Below are 14,599 nucleotides of genomic sequence, written 5' to 3' on the forward strand. Positions count from 1 at the left end.
CGAGTGTGGCAAGGGTGGAAACTGGATTTTTATAGTCTGTTAACTCCCTTGCCTCCGGAAGATGGGAGTCGGCAGGTAGTTAATATGTTATGAAATTGACTGATGACCGTACCGTTTGCTGAGCTCTATCTACTATATTACTGGCAGTGTATCGAAGGTGTCACACACTGGGAAGGAGCTTGTGTCCACTTGGTTCAAGGGGGACTACTCTCATTTGCAAAATGAAGTTCAAGGTCATAGATACATGTTGCGACTAATGTTGTGAATATACATCCACATTTGATTATTGTTAATACTCTGAAACATTTTGATGCCACAACGATTAAAATACTGTGAAAAGCAGCAGTGTCTCTCTGGAGCAGTTTAAATCTGTCTGGGAATGGTGTAAACGTTATGTACAGTTCCAATGTGCAACGGACGCCTCTATTCCAATGATCAGCTGATGTATAAAAAAAGAGTCTGGGATGCACTGGATGTTATTACACAATCTGTGATACATCTGTATGTTTATTAAACAGTGATATCTTCAACCTGTGAGTAATAACAATATATACAAACATACACAGCTGTTGTATGTACATAGATATGAACATGCATACAGACATACTTATATATATATAAACATATGGATCAGCATGAACATTTCTGCGTTGAAACCCAAACATACATTCACATGAAACCAATGACAAGTATTCATCCACACAGTTTCATCACAAATGCGGTGTGTGAGAGGTATAAACATGATTCAGGATGATTATGTTCAACATAAATTACATTCAGACCTAGCCACTAGGACCATTCAAATCTCAACCATACACTGTATCCTTTGCACAGACTCGCACTCCATGCACACACACTAGGGCTGGCTAAAATCATTGATAATTGGATGGGAAGAACTATGAACAATTTTCGATATGAAATTGTTGTAATCGATAATAACTTACATAAACTATTGTGATGAAATAAAGTTTAGATTTACTGAAACAGATTTGTAATTGTCAATAATGTCAATTGTCGAAGATGGAAAGCAACTGGTTTGGTTAAATCTCAAATTTTCACAAAACAATCTACATGTCTGTACAAATGTGTCACTGCTCACCAGTGGCGTGAAATATGTTGATTTCTTTTGGGACTTTCTTGCATATTTGCTTCTCCGATATTGATCGATACTTGATTGATATTAAGTTAGCGATTATTGATCTCTGTACTCTATATCCATAACCAGCCCTAACACACACACACTTTCTTAAAGTTCACATTGTTAAGATGAACACAGGTGTCCTAATTCTTCCATAAAAATGGTATATTCTAGAGAGACAAAAATATTGTTTCTGATGTAAAATGTATAAATCCTCATAACAAGTATCAGTGAATAATACAGTGGGGAGATCTTAGATGACGCAAACATGAGAACTAGAAAACAGTTTATCCATCATAAATAAAGTATCGACACCCTCCACAATGACAGCAATGTGATGGAGGGATCATTGTATTCAAGGGAGCTACCATTGTACACATGAATGACCAATCAAAGGATTTTAAAGGTGTATGTGTGGCAGGTGTTCAAACTGCATAATTTCTTCTTACCTACATATATTTTATACATATTATTTTGGGTGGCATGCATCTTCTCTGGATCCATCTGTCATATGTTCACAACTCTAAACATATACATTCCATACTTATGTCTTACTTTATGTATAATGTATAAAAATAATATATATTTTGTGAAAAACAGACTTTTTTTAAGCAGTATCCCAATTAAACTATAGCAAGATGTTTGCAGAACAGACAATATTGCACTATGTCAAAAAAACATATTTCAAAAGTACTGGTTCATAAATCTTGCTTTCTTGATCTTGTTGAGAAAGACTACAGGTCTGAACCCAGACAGTGGTTGTGTTGTGTTGGATGACTTGAGTTGTGTGTGCGTGAAGTGTCTCACACTGGCATGGGGAACTGTTCTGCATACTTCATCTTGCTGGACAGGTCATCGGTAGGGCAGCCATCCTTGCTGGAACAACAACACATCCAGTTACAGGCCGGTCAGATGATGGACTTCAATATGTGTGAATGTTCTGTAGTGTGAGTGAATGACATCCACAAGTGAATGTTCTTTAAGCATGTTAAGGCCATCCTGTAAGTGTGGTTGAGTCTGGCCAGTGAAACCAGTGACTGATAACATGAGCACTGATCCATACCGCTGGGGTATAATGACACATAATGAGCCAAACTACAGAGCCTCACCACCTGACCCAATAAGTCCTGTAGGCAGAGTCTACTGGACCGAACAAACTTGACTTGGGCTTCTGACCAGTGGTCAAAGTTGCAGACAAATGGAGGGTCACTTTGTTTTATTTATGGGTCAGTGACCCCGGTCATCAAGCAGTCTCAAGTAATGCACTACTGCACATGGAGGCCCAATTAAAAAAGTATGGCTGCTCTAAGGCAGACTTGTTTGTTAACGCTCTGACCCAACTCACCCCTTCTGCACCCCATCTCCTCTCCCACTCACTCACTCACCCTTCCCGCCCACTCACCCACAACTGTCCCGCTCCTTGTCTAGCGACATGTTCTTCAGTGTGATGGTTTCAGGTAAAATCTCCACATTCCTGACACTGCCGAAGAAGTCTGTGAGTGGCACCTTGTCTGGGTCTCGCTTGAACAGGTCCGTGCGGACACTCACTGTAGAGATACACTGACTCTTCGGACACACCCGCAGCTGCAAGTAAATAGCATGGAGTCCACTGTCTGTTTGTCTCCGTATTCCTGGTGCTACTTTAGTACTTACAATTGTTTGTTTCTTTAACACCACATTCAATATTCCAGCTAAATGAAGATGAAAAATAATAATCGAACCTGGACCAGACGATCCCGTGAATGATATTGTGAGCAACAATCCACCCAGTCGGGGTACGATGACACACAATCAACCAAGTCACCGGGTCTGACCACCCCACCAACATAGGTTGCTGGGGACCTATTCTCACCCGGAATCACAACAGGGGCTACTTACAAACTGTCCTACTGTCTGTTTGCCGGACGGATTAACCTTCTCAAGGAACTCCAAAGCATAGTAGGTGTATCTGTCGATGACGTACACGCCAAGTGCGGGGTCCACATGATGCTGCAAACACACCAGACAGTGAAAGATGGGATACACAACACCAGTGTTGAGAGTTCCAATCAGAGGTCCCTTGTCATTACTTAAATGTTCAGTTACAGCTGTAGCCTCCAGCAAGTGTCTACACCACTGGCGGACAACATGGGCAATGGTTATATGGGTAATTTCAAACATCATAGCCAGTGAATAAACTGTGTTAGTAGCCGGTGAATAAACTGTGTTAGAAAATAAGCATGAAAGTCATAACCAGGGGTCCGGAAAATTTAAAATCCCAATCGGACATTTACATTAATGCCACGCCCCCTTCAAACAGCGTGTTTTAGTACGACTTTTTACACACAAATTACAAGTTGTTACGTATTCATAATATGATGAATTATGAATTGTTTCAATTTAAATTGTTTAATTCACCGGACAATTAATAACAAATAATATCATTTTAGATATATATGGAAAACATACGTTTGTTTTTGTTATAATAACGATCTGTCAACGTTGTGAACGGTCTAATTAATATTCATGAGTCTGCTCAAGTGTACGCGTTGTAACATTTGGATCGAGACTATTATCCCATATTTGGTTATCACGTGACCTCACGGGAAAAGTTTTTTTTTAAACTAAAGATTATTTAAAAACAAGACAGATAATATAATCATAAATCCTAAACTATCGTTGATAGCAATAGTTATTTGAATACTTTTTCATCTGTACTTAATTATTGACCATAAAAAAATTTGATATCGATCGTCACAGAAAGCAAAATGGCGGTCAATCAAGATTCAATATACGACTAGCTACTGAAAACAATAAAATCGGCAAATCCTCATTGTATGTCAACCAAGTGAAAGTCGTTTGCCACGACTTACAAAATGATCATTCAGACTTTGTGGGTTTGTCAGATCCGCTCGACTAATCTGCATCGGTCGACTGGCTGTCGTCACGCTTTCGCTTCTTGTCTGAGGTTACGTATCGTAGCATTGTGAGGATAATGAGGTACATCGATGATGCAAGGTATTTATGTACAGTTGTAAACACATTTTACTCAAATTAACAAGATGTTCTCAGTAATAAATCCTCGATTAATCAGTGTCAACTCAGTTTATTGCCTATTACAGTGATTGACCGATTGGACTTTCATTCTAGGTACGATGTATTTACAGCAATCAAAACAAACAAAGCTTGTCAGTGTAGATAATCTTCATTGTGTTACAATTGCAGACAGAAATTGCTTAGTCCTAAATGTTGATCATGTCCGGTCAAAATTTAAGAATGTCCGGACAATACTTTTTAAAATGTCCGGACAGAAAAATTTAAATGTCCGGTAAGCAATATTTTAAACCGGACATTTGAGATTCCCAATCGGACATGTCCGGCGCATATGACGGTTTCCGGACCCCTGGTCATAACCATAAGGTTAGAAGTGAAAGATTAAGGGGGTCCCTAGATTAAGAAACCACAGAAGACGACCTTCAGAACTGACAAGCATTTTAATGTGGCATTACAAATTATTTGACTTCTTAGAAGTCGATATACCCCAATGTTGATATCATGGTATATTTAAGAGTTGTTTTGCATTAAATGTGTCTACTTTGCTCTTACAATACAGGTACACGGGTAAGCTTTGGGACAGAGTCTGCTGTGGAATGAGGCTCACATGACTCTAGTGAAGGAAGTGTGACATACCGACAGTGAGTCCTCGCCGATCTTGCTACTGGCTACAGCCAGGATGTTGGGGGAGTAGAACTTCTGGAACATGGACTCCGCCTGACACGTGTCAATCATGAAAAACAGTTCATGATATCTGAAACCACAACAAACTATATGTATGAAAAAGTACCACTTTTATACAACTTCTGGTTTCCTGAATTTAGCCATGTTTTGATGAAGATTCTTGATAGAGGGGTAAGAATCTACATCAAAATTAATTATGACACTGACGACAAATGCCAACCATCTTAAGCTTATCTTATTTTCATTCAAACTGTTCTTTGTCCTGAGTTACTTCAACCTGATAAAATCATAATGGTGATGTATGCATCTATTGTTTGTTGTTTGTTGGTGAGCAATATCCCAGAAATCTCAACAGACTGTGAATAATCCAGTATTGACCAGATTGATATTATGAAAGATGAGGGTACGATGACACACAACCACCGAATCTGACCATGATATTATTTCGTCGCCTCTTACGGCCAGTAAAGGTTGTGTGGATCCTGTTCTGACCCAAACTCGCACGACATGCATATATCTGGACAGCACAACTAGACTGCTCCTTCGTCTGTAATCAACACACCTGCGTTTGGTCCACATCTGCTGGAAGGCATCAGCCAGCTCAACATTCGACACCTCCTCCGCATCCTGGAACTTGAGGAAACCGTCTCCTCCATGTCCTGCAACACACGGAGGGGTGTAACCATTCATCAAACTGTCAGCCCCTAGTCATGCCAGGATTTGATAAGTGTGATTGTGGGCACGTATCCCGGGTTTGGTCTGACATGAGACATGAGATCTGTTAGCACTATACTCAAGGCATATACAAAAAGTGGTAACTGTCTAGGACCTTCCTTGACAGTTTTTTCTGCATATAAACTGACGCTCCATACTGTATAACTTAAATACTGTAATCATTATCCAGCTTAATCAGGAACTTAACCGACGGTCGACCAATCCTGGCATGACTAAGGGAAGCTACTCTTGCAAAATCAGAAACATTCACACTACTGACTGCAGAGACTTAAGGCAAACAAATAAGCTACAAGCAAAGACTTTTCACAGATTACCAGCCTCTCATAAATAAAGGCTGTATAAATCGAACATTCATTCAGTATATTCAGGAGGGATGGATCCTCTCTAAATCCAAGTTTTTCTGGAGGTTATTCTTCACATTACTTCAAGAAATAAAATGATGATGAGAACTCTGTGACATCATGACTAATGAAGGACATCAATATGAGTGAACTGTGATTTGTGATTTACAAAATTGTGCAAATATTTCATAAAATCATGTATACCTGTCATATACACAAGGATATTGCTGCGTTCATCTGACAACAATCTTTTTGACCGTGGTGTACTCGGTGGAAGACGTCCTGTCAAAACCCGGATGAAGTTCTCCACCGTCACCTACAGTATAGACAACACAATATTGACAACACAATATAGGCAACACAATACAGACAACACAATACAGACAACACAATATAGACAACACAATACAGACATTACCTACTACATAGAACAAGAAGTGGCAGTGAGTTTAATGCATTTTAGTTCTATCATAGCATGCTACAGTCATGCAGGTCTTAGCCCTTTTACACTTTGGTGAAACACCTACCGATCTCATTCTACAGAATCATTTTTCTGGTCCTCAAAATTCGACTTATCGGTGGACATATACCGTAAGCCTACATCTGCTGCTGTCAAACCAAGAATGATGAGAGAAAATCAGGATTCAAACCCCCTATCACTGGATCCTGGCAGGTCTAACATGTCTAAAAAACGTAACTCTACAAAGCAACTTATGACAGGGACACCCATGGAAACATCACAAGTATCTTAACTACATGGTACAGTACACCTGTAATGATAAAGCCTCTCTGTTGTGAAACTTTAGGCAAACGTGAAGAGCAAATTCATGTCAAAATGTCATAATAATTATTTCCCCCCTATGTGTCATTTGGTTCACTGTTTGTTACTATATACTATGGTATACTAGTGAGTTTGTTCAGTCACTCTTGAAAGCAATTCAAGTTAAGTAATTTGTGCTGTTTTCAAACTAAAATACTGTGTGCAATACTGTCTCTGTATGGATAAGTTCTCTGTCTAGTTTCATGGTCGGAATAGCAACTGACAAATGTGGACATGACAATGACATATGAACAAAACCAACTGAGTCAGAGTGACATGTGGACGTGACCAACTGAACCAGAGTGACATGGATGTGACCAACCGCATGACCTGACCTCGTATCCGCGGTAATCCACCTCCACGTCGTCTCCGTACACGTTGATGTGCTGGTTGGCGTTGTTGAAGACCGTCGCGGGACGGGGGTTCCTCGGGTTACATGCCATGTCATCTGCCACCATCAGGATAATACGACTGTCGGGACAAACAAATGATACAAGACTGTTAATTCTTAGCATTTAGGCTAGGACAAGCAGACTGGTCATGAAAAGGAAACAAAGTGTCAGACAAATGGTAAACAGTTAGGGTGGCCTCTTGCCGACGCAGCAATTCAATTCTCATAACTCTGTGTAGAAATTCAGTTTGGCCTCTTTTTACATATTTTCCCCCTTTTTGTTATAAAAAAAGTATTAACTTGCATGAAGAAAGACACAAATAGTAACATACATTCATTATGTTTGTATTAATGTTCTTTTGAAAAAAAATTAACAGTAATCTTGACTTAGAAAGGGAAAATGTTAAAAAAAAAATGATGCAAAACAGTAGGGTCATTTCAATTGGCAACTGCAAACTTCATGTGATGAATTTTGTAATAAATCTTATATCATTAGAATCGCAAATGCTTAAGGAATACTATAACGCACCGTAACGCGATGATTTTCGCCAACTTCTATGCGTAACGCGGTGGCGAAAAAAGGGTAAAGGGTAGACACATAGCTACATAGTTCACAGCTTGTGATCATGGTTAAAGTTAACAAGTGTGGAAGGCAAAGTATCAGTTCTTCCCCATGTGTCACTATATATCAAACCCTGTGAAAAGAACTCCACCTGTCCGGAATCCCAAGTCGCTTGACACTCCTGTAGATGGAGAGGACGTTGGCAACATGGCGGTAGTTGAACCAGAACCGGGAAGTGTCCACCAGCACGGCCCAGTTGTTGGTGTGACCGCTCTTGAAAAACTCCTCCACCTTTTCCTACAATGGTCACAACAGGGAGAAATCAGTTCATGCAAGACTCAAGACTCCTGCAAGTTATTTACATTTTATGTGGCAAGGTTGTCAGATTGACTTGATTGATGCATTGTCATTGTATCCCATCACTGAATTGTCTGGTCCACTCTTGATTATTTACAGACCACCTTCATATAGCTGGAATATCGCTGAGTGTTGTGTTAAACAAACAAACAATCAATAATTATATTATCTGTACTGAACATGCTAAAGAGATTATTGTTGTGTTGAGTTATAAGAAAAAGTACCAAAGTAACTTTCTATTTACAGCTTTGTTTGTTTGTTGTTTAAAGTCAACCTCAGCAATATTCCAGCTATATGGCTGCGGCCTGTAAATAATAGAGTCTAGACCAGACAATCCAGGGATTGATATCATGAGCATCATCAGTCTACACAATTGGGATACGATGACATGCATGACCCCCCAATCCTGTTAATCACCTCTTAATTACAACAAGCATAGTCACCTTTTATGGCAAGATTCTCTGCATGATGTAAAGTTATCTTTAAGTGACATTGCAACCATAAAGTATTCACTATTTCATTTTACTTTCATGAAGGGCTGGGACAAGTTCAAATTAACTACCCAGTGACCCTGCCCACTGTAGTCTCAAGAGTTGGGTACGAAATGTCAGATTGGGAATTGGTTTACTGAAGCCCTGTAACAAATGTTATATTTGGAATAACAGTTAAGCCCTGGCCAAAAGTATTCAGATATTATTATGTACAAAACGATCTGGCCATGCCCACACTGACGTTGACTGCAGCATGTATTTCTTTTAAACATACAAATGCGTGAATAGTTAGAAAGAAATAGGAACATAAGCTAGTGAATTGTGTAACCATGGATTTATACAGAATGAATGGTCGTCATTACAATATGTCACGTGACTAACCACGGGTCCCGGTATTCCCCTCGGTAGGTGGGTCATACTTAGTACCCATCCGACCCCATTTACCCGTCCCAGCCCTACTGTTCACGCAACTACTGGCACCAAGCCAAAATCCGACTGCATCACGAAATTAGGTAACAGTGGTGTTTTACGTCAATTGCGCCAGAGTGTTCCACAATCGAGCTATTTGGACCAATTCCGTATCTGGATGGTGACACAACAAACACACTTACATCTGTATTACATGCTGCATGCTGAATAAAACTGATAGAAACCGCGATCGAACACAGGATTACAGCCGAGAAACGCTTCCTGGGAGCCGCCATATTGAAAGTAGTCCGGTTGATGCTCGGACAAGTGCTCGACATTTCTGGTAACATTTCTGATACCGACAACGTTTTCCCAAATTATTATGATCTCGATGATTTGTTGCATTTGTAGTTTTAAATGATAGTCTATTATTTTAACCATTCAATCTTCCAGTTCAATCCACAATTTGTAGAACTATTTTCTCAATGAAAGTGATATGTCTTCCGCAATGAACGATGTTTGTTGTCCTTAGATACAACCTGGGATATCGTGGACCTGGAAGTCGTCTGACAGGATTTCAATAAAACAGTCAAAATATCATCCCAAACTAAATACGTCCGCTGTCGCAGCGGCAAGATGACGACCGAAGATGCAAAGACTTATCTCTCCAAGCGGGAAATTCCACGTTTGTTCGAGGTAGGAAATATTGTGAGCGTTTGACATGTATCGACAGTGTTGTCAATACATGGTCATTAGTGATGGCAAAATATAATTTTCATTTTTGTAAAATGTCTAAAAACGATGTTCTCAGCGCTTAATTATTACATTTGTATTTTCTTTTTAACAATATATCAAGTGACAATTAATTATTTAGTTAATTATTTGTGCTGAGAAAATAACACCAGGGGAAATGAACAAGTGTCACACAGACATAAACTGGATATGTTTTCAATTGTTATCTACGGTATAGGCCTAGTTCCTGTATGTTTGATGTTACAGATGTTACTAAATCAATATTTTACTCAACAGGACCATAGCTTACTTTCACTCAGGTAGCATTTATATTTCTTCTTTCAGTGGCAATTAGAAGTTGGAGTTCATTAGTCATCCACTGGCTTCCAATTAGCTTAATCACCTCTCTGTGTCCATCAACTAGTCACTGTAACAACTTAGATGTCAAAAAGTGTATATATACCTATGTTGTATAGCCCTATCCATCTATTGCTTGATAAAGGTGTTAGGATCTACACTGAAACGTCACACTAATTGTAATAAAGAAGTTGTTCATCCATAGAACTCGTCTTACTTCAGCATTTATATTTGCTGACAGCTTACATCAATCTTAATTATGTTTAAATCAAGACTAAAAATGGATTCTTAGATTATTGTCCACATGTTTCTAAAAAGTTACAAGGAAGGCATTATTTTATGACTTAAGAAAGAAGGTCAACTAATGCCTGGTCACTGACACAGGTTTACCCCACTGAGCTGACACAAATCAGAAATAAGTAATAGGTGAGATGTCTCCTCTATTGTAGTCTAGGTACGGCACTTCAGATGTCAGTAACAGCACACTGGGTTTTAAGACAATCCCCTGTTGCCCAAACACTCACACATACAGAAATACAGAACAAACTCCCCTTTGGATTGAAAGAAAAAAGGCTTACGTTCAGAATGGCAATTTTTATATCAAATAAAATTATGTTTGCAAAGTGAAGTTATATCTTACGATTTTAATATTCACGCTATAAGGATGAGTTTTGGCAGAAGCCACAATAAAATGTCCAGTTGAGTTGTCAGATTTGTCATACCTAGATAGACAGGGACGAAAGACATTATAGAAAAAAGACATTTGCGACAGTAAATTTTTTATGGTGGTTATCTAAGATCTAAAATAAATGATGCCTTTATTCAAGATAAACTTGAAACTGACAGTATAATTCTTTTACCCTTTTGACTTGAAATAGAACATTTGGCAAAATCCTAATAAAATATACCTATTATGACATGTATATTTTTTCATAGATTTGTTACTGCACTGTAAAAAAATAAGGGGTTGTCAATATTCATATTATGTAATCGATGAATGCCTAAATGTTTTATTTGTAACATTAAGATTTGGGGCTTATGACCTTGATGACTATACTTTCCAACTTATTTTCAATAACTGTTACCATGGTTACTGTTAAAGATCATAAGATTTATGCAAGTGAAGATTTTAAAAGGGTGCAACTGTATTCCAGCTGTTACTGTAAAAAATGACTGCCTACAATATCAAACTTATTGCCTACTGTAAAAAATGACTGTCTTCATGACTACAGAGTCTGATGACTGGACTGATGTTCCACCGGCCGACAGACCACATCCAGTATCTGCTTGACTGTCTCGAGAAGGTCAAGAACAATGGCCAGGTCACATGGAACATGTTTGTGGAATACAAGCGCTCCAAAACACCACTTCCACCCATCACACCTGAGAACGGCAAACGTCCTGGATCTCGTGGGAGGAGGTCAACCACACCCAAAAGTAAGATATCCTGATCCTGTCTGTGTCCAAAACATTGGATTCTACAAGTTACCTGCAGTCACATTTAGTAGATTTTATAGCAATAGAAATTGGCACAAGTTCTAAAGTCCTTGCACTCTTTGCCTCCTAGCGACTGCAGGCGAGGAGAGCAAACGCTCTAGGACATGTAAACCAGTCTAGGGCAGAACGTGTCTCCCTCTTATGATTAGGATGTTTTGAAATATAGTTTTATCATTTTGATATATTTTGTATGTATGCATATCATTATACATATGTGAGACATAGATAAAGTTTCTTCTAAACTTTGTTGATATCTTTCCAACTATTACTCATCTCCATGTGACTAAAAATGTTTTATCGCTGTTTTATATTTTAATTACGATAATTAATTAATTAAGACTGTTAGTTATCAATTTTAGTCTAAATTTGTGAAATCATGACACTTGAAGGGAGACAACTCCCTCTGTATTGTCTTTGTGCCTCATACTGTAAACAGGTTCTCAGACAACCAGAGCTTAATAAGAATGGTGATGTCTTACCAGTGTTGGAAATTCAGCTTGAAAACCAAGGGGTCATAACCCTATTGTGGAATGAGATTGAGGTGGTCCGTAGGTTCGAACACTGGTTACTTTGCCCAGTGGTGTTTGCCTGTACGGCAATGTTTATTATCATGTTGCATGTTCCATGTGTTTTGTGTACACAATATATCTTACAATGCCCAGATAATTACTGAAAACCTTGTTCATACTCCCAATAACTTCACATTATCATTGCTTGATTCCATACATTCTCTCACAGAAACCGGCAGTAGTCCTTAGACTAGTGACTTTAGTTAGCTTGTTTCTATATCTCTCACTCCTATCATGATAGGGGGCATGGGGAGCCCAGTCGTCTAAGGCACCGCAATTTGCCGTGCAGAGTTGCGTCTCTTGGGCAAGCCACCGACCAATGATTGTGGGTTCAAATCCTGATTCACCAGATTACTTTTCTAGGTTTGTCAGCACCATACCAGTACCCATGGGTTTTCCCAAAATGATGAACGTCTGAGACTTGCATCACTTCAGGCTTTCCTCCCACATTAAGCTGACATGCCGTGATATAACTGGAATACTGTTCAGTGCGGCGTTAATCCCAACTCACACATCATGATTGCCTTTGTTTAGTCAACTTGCCATGCTGTCATCATTACCTGTGTTCTCTCCACTATCTAGATGGTCCTGATTGTTTCTGGCTGCTAGACACATATTACACAATACAAGGTATACCCAGCACCCCATGCACTGCACCAGATACAGGGACCAGGAATGTGACAACATGTTCCGTTAGTTGGGAACGTCCAATGTACTCAGGATAGCTGTTTTTCAATTGGTTCATGGATTCTGCCAACCCCCAACATGGGAAAAGTAGACAATACTAAAACTTGAAAAGCACCAATTTATTTCAATGACCTGATAATTATTATTATCATTATCTTTCTTATGTGTGTTATGACTATCAATACTCATTGTGAAAAGAACCATGAAGTTTTAAGAAGCACTCAAGTCATAGTATCCATGTGGTTACACATGGTCTTGTGGACACGCACAAGTCTCAATAGACTCACATCTAGTCCCTGAAAAGAACATATATTAACTAAAAAAAACAGTTGTTAAATTATTTTAATAAAAATATAATAAAAAGGAGCCCAGAGACTCTCTTTCATTTTTAGACTGACTCTGCAGTAATCTAGACTTGCCAAACATTATAGACTGACATGGGCTGTATATTTATATTTGTATCAGGGTCTGCATGACAGACTAAGGTCTCAAGTCAGGCGAAGTTAGGCAGCGTTTGTCGTGGAGAGTATGGGTGGGTGACAGTTAGGACTGGGGCGAGTCCAAAGTTACTACCTAGGTGGATACACGTATAAAACAATCTGGTCATGCATACACTGAAGTTGACTGAAGTTTTATCTTTATTCAAACCTATAAAGGTCAGAAGGAATGGGTGCATAGTCAGAAAGAAATGTGAACATTAGTCACTTGTAGTGTAACCGTGGAAGTTCTAGATAATTTTTTAATAAACAATAGATCATGTGACTCATACATGGTAGTCCTTTCCTTTCTCAGTATCCAGATCTTTCTCAGTACCCATCCAACCCGAGTACCCGAGTTATCCATCCCAGCCCTAGTGACAGTGCTCAGCAACTTGACCCTGAGAGTTTCTATTGACCAAGATAATAATGTTGTGCTTTGAACATGCTTAGAGTGTAGATTTGGCACATCATATACATGCACATTATTACGTGTTCCATGAGTTGAGGGTACCAACTTGACATTGTTGTCCTTAGACTTAGTCACAGTGTTAGAAATTGGCACTAGTCCTGTAGTCCTTGCCAGACTGCCCAATAGTTAAGGTATCCTAAGAACTAGTAGAAATTTTCCCTTTTTAAGGGTTTTGCTATATGTTATCATTATAAGGACTAGTGGACTAAAACTGTTAGTTTCTACTGATGCTGAGTCACATAGGGAAACAAGTAGAAATGAGAAGTTATTGTTAGTAATAATTAGATAATGTGAGTACTGCATATATCCTGGTATTGGTGTCTGTCAGTGTTGTGAGATGACAGTTGGCATCTAAAGAGTACTAGTAACAGGTTGGCAGCATTCTTAGTTCATTGTCACATTCACATGTCACACTGTCACATTCACATGTCACACTCACATGTCACATTGTCACATTGTCACTTTGTTGTTCTTTACTCTGCACTCACAGTGTGATCTTAATACAAGCAATACCATTTGATTTGTTTATTTAATTAATATTGTTCATTTGTGAATCCCTGTTGAAGAGTGTGCAAGGCACCCAGGGTAACGCCTGGCCATGAAACACATGGTATTTCAATAACTCACTTCATGTTCAATGTATTAAACAAGGTGGGTTGGGGATTTGTACGGCAATTGTGATTCATGTATAGATCTGTATGTGAACTTAACAGTGAAATAGCCATTTTGATGTCTTGTCACAGTTACATATATTATCTCAACCAATATCGAAACAACTGAGATAGAGAAATTAGCGAGATATAGCCTCCACCAATCTATATGATAACTCTTCATAGTTTCTACCTTCGA

The 14,599-nt window shown here is 38.9% G+C and overlaps 2 protein-coding genes across 2 annotated transcripts in view; one reads left to right on the forward strand and one right to left on the reverse strand.

Moving 5' to 3' along the window:
• Positions 1-1,151: 1,151 nt before the first annotated feature.
• Positions 1,152-9,257, reverse strand: LOC139458856 (GPI-anchor transamidase-like). Its single transcript, XM_071240286.1, has 9 exons — positions 9,164-9,257; positions 7,856-8,001; positions 7,087-7,222; positions 6,136-6,247; positions 5,418-5,514; positions 4,808-4,925; positions 3,017-3,127; positions 2,541-2,722; positions 1,152-2,014 (listed from the first exon to the last, which is right to left on the reverse strand). The coding sequence occupies exons 1-9, from the start codon at positions 9,254-9,256 to the stop codon at positions 1,942-1,944; spliced, it is 1,068 nt and encodes a 355-aa protein (XP_071096387.1). The 5' UTR covers position 9,257; the 3' UTR covers positions 1,152-1,941.
• Positions 9,258-9,487: 230 nt separating this feature from the next.
• Positions 9,488-14,599, forward strand: part of LOC139459585 (uncharacterized) — a 77,237-nt gene continuing 72,125 nt past the window's right edge. The window contains exons 1-2 of the mRNA XM_071241139.1: positions 9,488-9,656; positions 11,282-11,486. Of these exons, the coding sequence (XP_071097240.1) occupies positions 9,597-9,656; positions 11,282-11,486 (265 nt within the window). The 5' untranslated portion in view covers positions 9,488-9,596. The remainder of the gene's footprint in view (positions 9,657-11,281; positions 11,487-14,599) is intronic.

The sequence above is a fragment of the Haliotis cracherodii genome, unplaced genomic scaffold (assembly GCF_022045235.1).
Source record: "Haliotis cracherodii isolate W230 unplaced genomic scaffold, xgHalCrac1.p SCAF_13, whole genome shotgun sequence".
Lineage (NCBI taxonomy): Eukaryota > Metazoa > Mollusca > Gastropoda > Lepetellida > Haliotidae > Haliotis > Haliotis cracherodii.

Bases quoted from the DNA above. Each gene is read 5' to 3' on its own strand.
- LOC139458856 (XM_071240286.1), bottom strand. From the start codon at position 9,256: ATGGCGGCTCCCAGGAAGCGTTTCTCGGCTGTAATCCTGTGTTCGATC. The intron at 7,223-7,855 runs GTGGAGTTCTTT...TTGTCCCGACAG, and splicing joins CGACTTGGGATTCCGGACAG to TCGTATTATCCTGATGGTGG. The intron at 5,515-6,135 runs GTATACATGATT...CGTGTGTTGCAG, and splicing joins TATCCTTGTGTATATGACAG to GACATGGAGGAGACGGTTTC.